Consider the following 12,405-nt stretch of genomic DNA (forward strand, 5'->3'; position numbering starts at 1 on the left):
CCTTCTGCAGTGAGAAACAGGAAAAGGGGGGGACGGACACACAGGTACTGACACATAAGCAATGAGCAGTATCAGCAGTAACGCACTCTCTGTGCTCCCTGCTCTGCTGGCCCTCCTAAGACTTAAGTGGAGGAGGGGACCGAGCCTGGCAAAGCTTGGCAGTCACCTGTGTGTATCCCAGAGGGACACATGCAAAAAGAGTTTGGGCACCCAGCAGGGCTGATGGTTTGGTTTCTTCAGCATTGAAAGTAAGTTACTGTGAACCCCCGAAACAAGTGCTACCTGTCCTCATCCTCTGCTAGAGCTGTAGGCAGACCCACCCCCACCTGTGCAAAGCTCCTGGGATCCCATATCCAACCCCCTACCACAGGGTCCCACCAGCAGCACCAGCTCCTGGTCAGCTGTATCACCCATAACCTGAACCAGCCCGGCAAGTGAACGGCAACATCTCACCTCCAAAACAGAAAAGCCCTTCTCAAACCACTGAGAAATGGATTTTAAAAGTGGTTTGTTTATTTAGACTTTCAATAAAACTGACAGTATCCTGCACTGGGGGATTCAAAATCTTGTAACCTACCCTGGTTACGCACAAGGAAACCAGAACTTTGTGTGTTTAATAGATCTACTGAGATGTGGCAGATAGCAGAGGATTATCTGGGTTAGTCGATGAGAGAGGCTGTGGGGAGCTGCAGAGGGAATTCACTGCTAACAGAGACCAGTTTCGCTGCAAGGGAAACGTAGTGTTGATAAATGGGAGTTCAAGCATGCCATAGGGATCATCTGACCTACTCCTGTGTATCGCCACATTCACTATCATCTACAACCACGCTGGAAAAAGCTGTGTGTCGCTGGACAGCTCAGCAGCGACAGCTATTAAATGTTCAGAGACAAAAGCAACAACTTAAGGTTTGAAGTGCAATGGGCTAAACCAGTGCAGTATTATTATGGCATTAAGTATCAACTGACAGGGCTGCTCTGCTCTAAATACCGTCTCAACTGTAGCCTCTGAGCTAGAAGAAATGAAAATACAAGTTGGATAAAGAAAACAACCCACATGCTTGTAATTGCCAAGGGGGTCCTTCTGGTCATCCCCCCCATCTTTCACCCGGCACAGAGCCATCCTTGTGACTCCTGCAGAAGGCCAGAATGGGAGTTATTTATCGGCAACTGGAGATTTTCCAGATGTGCATCCATGTGTAGTCTCTACAGACAGCAAAGCCCTGCACGGGGATCAGCTCGTGGCAAGTGTATATCAAAGATGCACCATCTCCACGGGATAAGCTTTGGGGAAGATACTCTGGGTGATGAGAGGCCAGGTGAGGGTGGGTGGAGGGCTGGGGTGAACCTACAGGGAGACCTTGTCCAGGTGAAGCACAGCAAAGTCAAGGAGTGAGGGTGGCTGGCAAGGACTGGAGCTCAACTCTTCCCTACCAAAGTGCTGGCCGAGAAGGCCACCGCCACAGAGTAGGTGGCATATGGCCTTGGCCTCCTTGGGCAGAGAAAGCCAGATTCACATGTCAGGGAAAGCCATCGTCATACCCGTTAGCAGGTTCGGCACAGCTGGAGGGACGGATTATCTCCACAGGCAGTTTGAAACCTGAGGCAGAGCTCTGCTCACCTTATTACAGCCAAGAGGAGGAGAGCAAACTCCATCTCTGGCAGGAAGGCCCCAGTGGCTGCAAGACCTGTGGGCCAATGTCATTTTGCACAGCACCAAACTAGATCTAATCTGTCTGGACAGACCCATTTGTTGGTAGCTCCTTTGTGCTCCAAGCAAGGATGGGTACAACAGAGCCATCCTGCCCAGCCCTCCCCATCTGCAAGGGGTGCTGGGGCCAGTGGGAGAAGGTGTGGGAAGCACAAAAGAAGAACACAAGCAGCCAGCCGGCCCAGACCAGGTTTCCCATATGCTGCCGGGCTCTAAATATCCTTGATTCAGGGAATGAAGGAAATATCGGCCAACAAACCTGACCCTGAGCACCCCAGGAACAAGACAGGGAATGACTGCTCCTGTTAGAAGTGAAAAGGTCACTGTCTGGACTGCCCTCAATGCTGGCTATCTCAAGGGTATCCGAGAGGGGAAGGAAAATAAGGCAAATTAAGCATTTGTGCTCTGTACAGATGGACCCTTACTAGCAAGGATGCCCTTCAGCACTTTGCTAAAGTACAGAGATGGGAGTGAGCACAGTCCCCTGGCACTGGGGGGGTGACGGCTGCTACCAGCTCACTCCTTAGCCACATGGAGCAATTAAAGCTCCTTCACTCTCATGCAATAAGGCAGATTTTCCAGCTTGCGCTGGCAGTTGTTTCCTACACAGCCTTCAGTTTGTCATTGACTTGCCACACACTGCCGTAGATGAGCAGCTGTAGGGGAATGACATCTAGTTGCAGCAATGCTCAGAGCAGGGGGCAGCAGTAAACACCTTCCAACTTCTGCCAAGAGCAGCTACTAAAGCCCCCAAACATCACTCACGGCTCCGCACGCCTCCGGTTACAACTGGCACACCTCAGGATGCTCTCAGACAGCCTGACCACAGTCCTCTCTCCACATCAGCATCGCCTCTTCCCAGTGTCTCTAAATGTCAGGCTGGGTATCTAACTAAGATGCACACAGTTCGACACAGCCCACGTGCCAGGCGATGCAGATCCCCGCTGCTCCTTATCATTTCTCCAGGCTCTGTCTCACCTGCACACTTTGCCAGCAAGGACTTTCTGTTTCCTTGCAGGTCACAGAAACAGGTGCCATGGTGGGACCCTTGGGTGCTTCCCAGCCCCACTCCCTTTGGTAGATGAGAGCTATATATAGCAGCCTAACAGCAGGTGCTACACAGCATCCATGTGTCTCGTATTAAATGGACTAAGAGCTACACTTTATCAGGTTTGCTTAAATATGATTAGAAACCTGGGCAGATTTCCTGCTTTGAGGGATCATAAATGGTGCAGGGAAGCAAAGAGAGAGCTTCAGCTTGCACTCTCAGTGTGTGCAAAAGGCTGGGTGCAGACCCGATAAAAGGAATTACTGTTTTAAGACAGGAAATTAGGAATTGCGGGGACTTACTGCAACGAGGCACCGTACAGCTGACTGTGCTGGGGGATTAGATGCATTAACCGATGCTGGAGAGGCAGCTGAGCCCCCTCCATTAGCCAGCCTGCTCCTCCCCATTACAAAAGGTTCCCAAGCCCATATCCCAGGGAAGCACCTCTGCTCTCCCCGTCCACAGCAAACCACTGATAATCAGGAGAGGGAATTCCCTCTGGCTGCTGCAGCTTCTAATCTCTGCCCTGCGAAATGCTGCTTGGTGTTTGCTGAGCTGGAGGCCATTGGAAACATCGCTTCCCTTTTCCAGTGCTTGGAATCGCTGGGGACGTGCTGGCAGCCTACCAGCCCAGTAATGCAATCTGCCAAGACATCAGCATCAGCCGGGGTGCAGGGGCTGCCAGGGCTTGCCCAACTCACACAGGTTTCAGACCACAGGGACCTGCCCTCCTCCTCCTCTCCCCCAGGAGAGGCTTCAAGCAACATCTGAGCTCCCACCACCACCTCCATCCCTTGTTCCTGGGTAAGGCAGCATCATCTTTGCACCTAATCATAGATGGGTTGGATTCAGAAAAAAAGCCCAAACAAACAAACAAAGCCCAGAGCATGGAATTTGCATATACTGTGCTGAAATAACACCTTGGGGCTCCAAAACTACACCTGCATTGGGAAATGCCAAGTGAGGGCTGCTGACAGTCGTTGCCGTATCCAGCGGCACCCTGCCTTTTCCAAAGGATCCTTCAGCGAACAGGACAGACACCAGGTCAGAATGAAATTCGTGCAGAAAACAGACATTTCCTAATAGTCACAAGCTTAGTCCTGCACTCTAAATGGCACCAATTAATGCAAAGAGATATATAATCATTAACTGATCTAATGGGATGCTACTCCCCAGGCTTCTGTTACAGGCACTCTGCTCATTTTCCAAAAGCATCTGGCACTTTCAACAGCGGGACAGCGAAGGGCAGGACAGTGCCATGCACCAGCCTGACGTGACAGCACCTTCACTTCCCTACAGAGGATGGCACCAAGGTCAAGAGGGGCACAGGACCCTGCAAAACCCAACGGGTCACCCAGCACCTGGAGGTAGACCTGCAAAAATCATCTTTTCAGAAACAAGGATTTTTCCTTCCAGTCAATTTCTTCACATGACACTCTGTAGCTACATCTTTCAATCTCCACGTTTTATTTTTACAGAGAAAAAGATAATATGCAGCATAGCAAGAAATTGCTAGTGATCAGCACCTTCAGCGTTGTGCACACCAAGCCAGAATGTGCCCTGGGAAACACATCTTCCTCCCAGGTAGGACATAGGTGTTGCTAACACTGCAGTTTGCACTGACGTGCATATTTCATCCATCAAGAAGGAACTGAAACAGGGGGATCTGAGTTGTTACCTCCTCATAATGATACAGGAGATGCTTGATGGTCTCTGTACAGCTGCAGAGCTCTCACTGGGTGTATACTGCTGGCGGGACTCTGCCAAGGATACATCCATGCAGGCTCTTGCTGGGCACAAAGGCAGGAGAGATGGCCCTAAACAGGAGACACGAGCCTGAACCATGCCTGGTGTGTGATCCACACCATCCTCCTTCAACTGTGACAACACCTGGTAAACAGGGACCAAATGGATCAAGGCCAAAACACATCACTTATAGGCTCTTCCCTAGCTAAGCTCCCTCTGCCTTACGGGAGGGCTATAAATAAGGCCACTTCTCCACAAACCCTGCTAAATCTTTACTCTTCCTCCAGAGTTTTTCAGGGAGATAAGCTTCACCTGCAATGCTCCCTGCAGATATTGGTTCCCAAAGGGAGGCTAGGACATCTGCAAAGCATCACCTGGACAATTCATCCCCTGCTCCAGAGCACTGACACAGCCTGTGCAGGACTTCCAGCCCCGCCAGAGCCAGAAAAGGGGGAACAGCTTCCATCTCTACCAGCCTGTGGGACAAAATCCACTGCTTCCCTCCCAACACATCTGCTCTGAGACCATCTGACAAAAGACATACTGGCTTGTTCTGTCATTATCCCCATGCTCATTCTAATCACACACAGCTCTTTTGTGTCCAGGCAGGCATGAGATGGTCTCCAGCAGCTCCCCTCCTCCTCTCCTCCTGGCCAAGGCAGGTCCCAGGCTTTTTCACCACTTCACTAACAGATGTTTTTTACCCTCTCCACAGGCGGCCACGGCCTAGTTTCAGGCTCTTCTTTAAGCAGTGGTATCCAGGATTTGGAGGTGTCCTGTCCAGGGCTTGGAGTTGTCCTTCAGCTTTGCAGTGGCTCAAGGGCAATGCACCTTCCAGCCCCGGAGCTGGGGAAGGCCTGGGAAGGCTGAAAGAAGCTCCAGCAAAGGTGAAGAGGCACCTGGCCAACAGCACTAATCCTCAAGACCTTGAGCACCATCTCCTGGTCATTCCTGGATTCAGTGACAACCTCGGCTTCCTCCATTTCACCATCACCACAAAGCCTGGGGGACAAGCCGTGCATGCAACCGAAGAGGAGAAAGGTGAGAGCCCTTCAAGCCATGTGCAACACCTCAACAGGGTCATACCCTTGCTGCCACACACACACGCAATGCCATGCAGAACATCAGCTGCACCAAGCCCCTCTCCTGGGAGCACCCCTTGCTGTTTGCTTCTTCTCTTCAAGTTGTAACGGGAACAACAAACTCTCACTGGCACAAATGCCTCGGCAGGCTCCTGTGCAACCCATTTCTGCCTGGAGGCTGGGAGCAGCCAGCACAAGATGCTGCTGGAAAACTCCAATCTGTTCATCTCCTGCGCTCCTGTGGCTCTGGGCAGCATGATAAAATGGGCACTGCTCACCACAGGGTCTCGGGCTGCAAGATGCAGCAGGGATCACTGCTCAGTATGTAAATATCGCAGTGGCAGGGCTCAACCTTTTGGCATGAGGGAAAGGAAGATAAATGCTACCAGTCCCCTCAGAGCCACAGGAACCCCGCATCTATCTAATTGCACTTCATAATGGATTCAGCAAACCATTAATTATCAGATTATATTTTAGGAAACTGCAGATAAAAAGCTTTATGAAATTTAGCCTTAAAGGGGCCAGCGTGCTGCAATGAAGCTGCTGCATCATGCTGGCACCAGAGAAGCAAACTTTACAGTAGGTATTTGAATGCATTTTACAAAGTAATGCCCTGTGTGCCACCGGGAACATCTATGTGCAGTCACAGCAGCTATTGCACACTCAAATACCTTCATCAGTGCCAAGCCACTGATAACAGTGACGAGGGGCCCTGAGATGCTGGCACAGCTTCTTTCTCAGATGTGGCAGCTTCAGCATGTCCTCAGTGGATTAGAGAAGGGGTGGGAGATCTCAGGGCTGTTTGCTCACAGAGGGGACATGGATGCCCAGACCTGCCTGTGACCCTTATTTGTAATGGACAGCCGCGGCAAAAGCATGGATGGGATCAGACCTGTGCTACACAAAATACTATCTAAACAGCCATGAAGCCATTCAGCACAACTCCCAAGAAGTCTCTGCTGGAGCAGAGAGGTCCAAATGTCAGCTTTGCACTAGAGGACTTTCCTAGGCAGCACAGCGGTACAGGGGGAGAGCAACAGAAGAAACAAAGCAGCCCTTACTCACCCTGCAGAATAACAGATACCTGCGAGCACATCACTAATTCAGCCACAAAAATCTCCAGCTCGAACTCTCAGGACAGCTTTTTCTTTGGTTTCACACACCCATACCACCCCAACTTTGTCCCACACTAGTGCCCTCCCTTCCACTCTGTTCACAGCAGTGGAGGAACACACATGAACACACCCAATTCCCATCTTTCCCCTCTGTTGCTTTATTTCTCTTGAGCCAGGAGAGACGGGTGGTCCAGCTCACCTGAGCTGGTAGCTGCTGACTGCAGGGAGATTTCCCAGGCCCTTGTGAACGCCTAGAAACCTCTCCTGTCCTTGGCCATGCTGGGCTTGCTGCATGACAATTCTTTTGCAGCATCACATACGTGGGGCTGCTTTCCCAAAGAAACCCTGAATCTCCCTCATGGAGCAGCACATTGAGGTACAGCTCCTCAACGAGTCTAATGGATACTGGGCACCACACATGGGCACCCGCCACTCACTGTCACTTGGTTTCTTCACAAATCAGAGTGACTTTGTCATCAAACAAGTCCTCCATAGTCACAGCCACCAGCTCAGAGCCAGTTTGGCTCACTTGGGATTCGGGCAACGTCACAAAGACTTGGGAGCCAGCAAGTTGGGAGTCATCAAAAGAAATTATATGTTCTGCTGCTCCTTGCTCCGACGTCTGAATCACCTGCATGAAAGATGACGTGAGAGTCAGACGCTTACAGCACCACTTTCCCCACAAACGCTTTCCTACCCACATCTTTCCCAGCCTCAGCTGTGGTAATAACATTTATCTTCACACCAGAGGTCTGCAATTACAATAGGCATGAGACTAATGGGAAACACCAAACCACACACACAGATGATGCAAAAGAGAAGACAGGAGAGCAATTTAAATATTTCTCTCCACAAAATTGCTATAATTTAGCTCCATAAGCAGTTGTAGACAATAAACACTCTGTGATTATCGACTGGAGGAATGCCAGAGGAATGCCAGCCCAAGGAATCTTGCATACTGGGCTCCCTCATCCAAGGAGCTGTCCTCCACTGATGACTGAGATAGAGTAGAGAGAGTCTGGGTTCAAGCCCAGCATTTGGCCTCCAACAAAACAGCCATAATCCCACAGGGTAGGTCATGTGGGCTTTAGTAGCCTCTGAGTAATCAGGCACCTCTGCACACACCCTCCCCGCCTTGGCTCCTGAAAACCAGAACTGAGCTGCTTCCCCTCCAGCGAGTCCACCTCACACTAGCACAGAAATCCCAAAGCAAGGTGGGCTAGGGGGCTTGCATCCTGGACCCCTTTAAGAAGGGGGAATCAGGGAGCAGAAGGGGTGACAGGAGGCAGAGGGCGGATTTGGGCAGAATAAGCAGGTTGGATGGGGAAGATGGATAAACAACTGCAGGGGGTGCAGCAGAGAGCTGCCTTTACCTGCACGATCTGGGCTGTGGTGGCTTGGGAGAAAACCACCTTGGGATGCTCCGCGCTGTAGTGCCCCTCCAGCTCGCCCTGGGATGAAAAAAGCTCCCCGCAGAGCTCGCAGGTGAAGGTGCTCTCCGTCTGCTTAAAGTGCTCGCTGGTGACGTGGCTCTGCAGGGCCCCCGGGAAGTGGAAGGATGCTGAGCAGTACAAGCAGTGAAACGGCTGGGAGCCTGGGGGGAGAAGCAGTGCCCTGAGCTGGGGCTGCGGTGGTCAGGGTCAGCCCAAGGGCACAGGGAGCTGCAAATAGCCAGGACACACAGAGCTGAAACCCACCAGGGACTCGGGGCACAGCATGTGCCAGTGTCCCTTCTCCTAGCTACACCCGTTTGTCAGTTTATGGCTGTTCAGGTCCGTTTTAGCTCTAGCTCCCCGCAGCAGTGGCATTCAGAAGCCGGGCTGGTGTACCTGACTGTAGCTGTGGCTGTCCCTTCCCACAGAAATCTCTTCTTCCTGTTTCCTTGCACCATCTGTCACTGCTCCTTGTTGGTCTGGCTTGCACCACCCAGTTCAGCTATTGCAAACCCATCATCCACCCCAGGGGCTCTCCCCTCTCAGAGAGCGCTCTGTCTAGGTCTTCTCCTTCCTTACTCCCCAGGCTGCTGTTGGCTGCCCCTTTTAATGTCTCCTGATCCATCTCCTCTCCTGCTATCCTATGCACAGCCCTGCAGACCAATCTTTTGTAGCAGTCCAGTCTGCCAGTTCACTCTGCCCTCACAGCCTTCAGCTTGCACACTTACCAAAGGGCCCTTGACGGATCTCCCCAAGCCCAGGTCCCTCTGTGATCTTTCTGGTGCTTAAGTCCCTTTTTTCCCCCGCCGTCTCCCACTAGCTCTATCCTCCACAAACCCCAGTGCTCAGGATTCAGTTCCTCATTTCTCTGTGCTGGTATCTCATCACCTACACTTAGCTCTCTGCTGTAACAAGCAAATCCAGAACCCTTCTTGATTCCAGTGGCTCCAGAAGCTTAACAAGCACATCCCAGCCTCACTGAAACCAGTGCTTTTCCAGTTTTTTCTGCACTTTCTGTTTCCTTACCATGCCCATCTTCACTCTCCCACTTACAGCTTAGACATCACCCACTGAGAGGAGCAGTCACTGCTCACAAGGTAACATGAACAACAACAAATGTGACAGACCTGAGTGCCTGCACTTCACATGGACCTGCAGGAGAGCCAGCGTGGGGAAGAGCTCCTTGCATGTCTCACACTCATGGAACTTCACATCTGCAAACAAGGCCAAGAACAGAAAAGTGTGTTCCCAGGGTCTTCTGCAAGAGACCTTCTGAACCAGAGCTCTAATATTTCAGCAACACCACACAGGAGCATCCTTGGAGACAGGGCAGCAAAAGGAGAGCCAGTGAGCTGCAAGATGCCGAGATGAGACTTGGCAGAAGACACTGCTACAGGATACAAAGAATCTACTTCGATTTGCAGGCAAATGGGATGTGCAACCTTGTCCTATCAGAGTTATTAATACATCTCTGCCAGTCACCATGTGGTTTTGCTCGCTAACGAATGGGCCATTACCTGTGTGCTCTGCCTTGACATGCTTTCGGTGAGCAGCAGTGCTGGAGAAGGTTTTGTCACAGGAGCTGCACTGCAGGGAGGAGAACTTGGAGGAGCGGTGATTCTGAGCTGCAAAGACATCAGGGTGGTGGGTCCGGTTGTGATACCATAACCCTGACAACTGCTGCAATGATAAGGATCAAATCATGGTTATAAACCAAAGCTGTTCCAGGGCATCACGACAGCAAGAAACTGCATGGAAAACAACAGTAACAGTGGGGTTGTGCTCAGGGGGTACAAGACCTGATCATCCTCCCACACAAGACTAACACCTCACTTGTTTCTCCATTGCCCCTGAAGAGCTGAACACTGCTGAATCCCTCATCCTCATCTCACTGCAGGTCTCCTTTCGGTGTGCATTTTTGTTCCCTTGTAGGAATGTGCTCCCACACACACTCCCACTGAAGCACACCATTTGCAACGTGAGTATTTTTATTCCTACGCTTCCTGCCAGTTAGAACCCTGGGTGGAAGAGATTCCTGAGGGTCGAGGCAGGCAGGTAGCCCTTTGCAGTCACGGCCCATATCTCTCTTCATGGACCTGTCTTTTCCCTGCACTCTGCCTCCTCTGTGCAATTCTTCCCTCTGCTGACCCCAGACTGCTGCACTCAGTGCACATGGCCAGAAGAAATCCTGGCACAGGAGTGGGCAACGGCAACCTCCAGCACATGAGACCAAATCCTTGCTGCACCAGCTCACCTGGTAAGCTTTGTCACAGATTTCACAGCTAAAGGGCTTTCCCCCAACATGGGTCACCATGTGGCGCTCCAGGAGTGACGGGGCACTGAAGACTTTAGAGCAGGTAGGGCAGGGGTGATACTCCCGGGAGTGGGCTTCATGGACATGCTTGCGGTGCTCCTGCAGGGTGGCAAAGCTCATCCGGCACTTCTTGCAGTCATAGGGATCTTCAATGTCTGCCACCCAGGAACACAATAAAAACCACAGGGGGCAAAGAAATCAAGGAAAAAAAGAAAAGAATTAAGAGGGGAATTCACAGAGGGAGGAAAGAAAAGACAAAGAAATGCTTGTTACTTCCCAGATGAAAACTAGCACTGGAGTTTTGGCTTTGCATTAAAGATGTTGCTGCTCCTGCTCACCTACAGCTTCCCATGATGGGTTCCCAGCAGCTTGCTGTTTGCTGGAAGCCACCCTTAACATTTTCTTTGGGATAACCCTACTCACAGCATCAAACCACTAAAGAGTCTTGCTTTTCTTGCGAGGGAAAAACCCCACCATGAGACAGCCAGCCAGCCTGCAGACACCAGTAACACCTGCACAAGCCTCTGCTGGCACAGACGGGTCTGCCATGACCCTGCAGAAGCCATGCCTTGCAGGCTGGGCTGCCCAAGCCAGGGAGGCAGCTGGCCACACTCACTGTGGAAGGTCCGGAGGTGGATAGAGAGCCCGTTGGCCTGGCGAAAGCCTTTCCCACACTCCCGGCAGACGTACGGCTTGTCCCCCGTGTGAGTCCGGACATGGCGCGACAGCTCAATGGACTGGGCGAACACGGCGTCGCAGTACTGGCAGGCATACATCTTCCCTGCAGTGACACCCAGGGTGAAAGCCTGCACCTACCAGGACAGCAGCTCTGTCTGGACTAATTCCGAATTTCAAAGGGAGAGGGAAGAGACCGTAAAGTGGACAGGCTTCCCTGGGGTAGCCAGAGCATCTCAGCACAGGGTCAAAAGGGCCCTAGAGGTGGTGGCAAAAACCACACCTGCACAGGGAGTATTAAATTACTACAGACCTCAAGTATCCAGAGGTACTACATACTTCTGGAAGTACTACACACTGGTGTGTCTCACATTCAGAATTAATTGCCCAGCTACATCACACTTATGCAACAGTAGGAAACACCCCCAAGTGTACTTATTACAAACACAGCGATGCATCCTCTGTGCCCATCAGCTGGAAGAGGCATACCTAAGCCCCAGTAGCACATGGGGCTGAGTGCAGGGGCAGGAGAAGCACTGGCAAGAAAAACTATGTGAAATTCAGCCAGAGGTAGGGGCAGGAGAAAGGAGGTTAACCCGAGGGAGGAAGAAACATTGCAGGAGTCTAGATCTGACAGGCCAGAGAGGAGCTACTCAGGAGAAAACAAGGAAGGCAGAGGAAGAGGAAGATCCTCTTGATGGACAGCTAACTGGGTCGCTAAACAAAAGACCTGTACAAGGGGATGGGGGAAAGGCAAGTGGGGAACTGCAGACAAAACCATGCGGGTAAAGGAAATCTGGGAGCAGCCTGTTACACCCAGGGGTCCCCCAACGGATGCAGCAAGCAGCCAGGAGGCAGATGGAGGAACTGGGCAAAAGGGGTGGATTCTGTGGGGAAGGCTCACCCTCAGCATGCTTCTTCTTGGTGTGGTAGGCAAGGGCTGAGGCTTGCATGAAGGTCATCAGGCAATGCTTGCACATGAAGGGACGGTCCCCCGTGTGCAGCCGCAGGTGGTTCTTCAGCGTGGAGTTGGCTGCGAACTTGGCCCCGCACTCCTCACAGGAAAAGGGCTTCTCATCAAAGTGCTCCGTCAGCTTGTGGTACTGCATCCCTGGGGGGGGCAAGCAGGAGACCAAGGTGGCATTGGTGGAACCCAGTGCCAGCCCTGCCTGACCCTGCTGCAGAGGAACCGCTCCCCCCAGCCTGGAGGTCCACCAGCCCACCTGTGACACCGGGGGTCCATCGGTGTCCTCCAGCCCAGAGGCCACCAGCATATTGTGACAG

General features: G+C 51.9%; 1 protein-coding gene across 7 annotated transcripts in view; it reads right to left on the reverse strand.

Annotated features, from left to right (window-relative positions):
- Positions 1–491: 491 nt before the first annotated feature.
- The window catches only part of ZBTB40 (zinc finger and BTB domain containing 40), a 45,114-nt gene continuing 33,200 nt past the window's right edge, over positions 492–12,405 (reverse strand). For 4 of the 7 annotated variants that reach the window (XM_055704741.1, XM_055704745.1, XM_055704742.1 and 1 more), the window contains 7 exons: positions 12,026–12,232; positions 11,063–11,227; positions 10,387–10,601; positions 9,650–9,812; positions 9,260–9,346; positions 8,073–8,293; positions 492–7,330 (listed from right to left, as the gene is read on the reverse strand). In XM_055704741.1, coding sequence (XP_055560716.1) covers positions 7,139–7,330; positions 8,073–8,293; positions 9,260–9,346; positions 9,650–9,812; positions 10,387–10,601; positions 11,063–11,227; positions 12,026–12,232 — 1,250 coding nt within the window. In that variant the 3' untranslated portion in view covers positions 492–7,138. Of the gene's footprint in view, positions 7,331–8,072; positions 8,361–9,211; positions 9,347–9,649; positions 9,813–10,386; positions 10,602–11,062; positions 11,228–12,025; positions 12,233–12,405 lie in introns of those variants that run through there. The other 3 variants (XM_055704743.1, XR_008731342.1, XM_055704744.1) reach the window with 3 other exon arrangements.

Source organism: Falco cherrug, chromosome 3 (assembly GCF_023634085.1).
Source record: "Falco cherrug isolate bFalChe1 chromosome 3, bFalChe1.pri, whole genome shotgun sequence".
NCBI lineage: Eukaryota > Metazoa > Chordata > Aves > Falconiformes > Falconidae > Falco > Falco cherrug.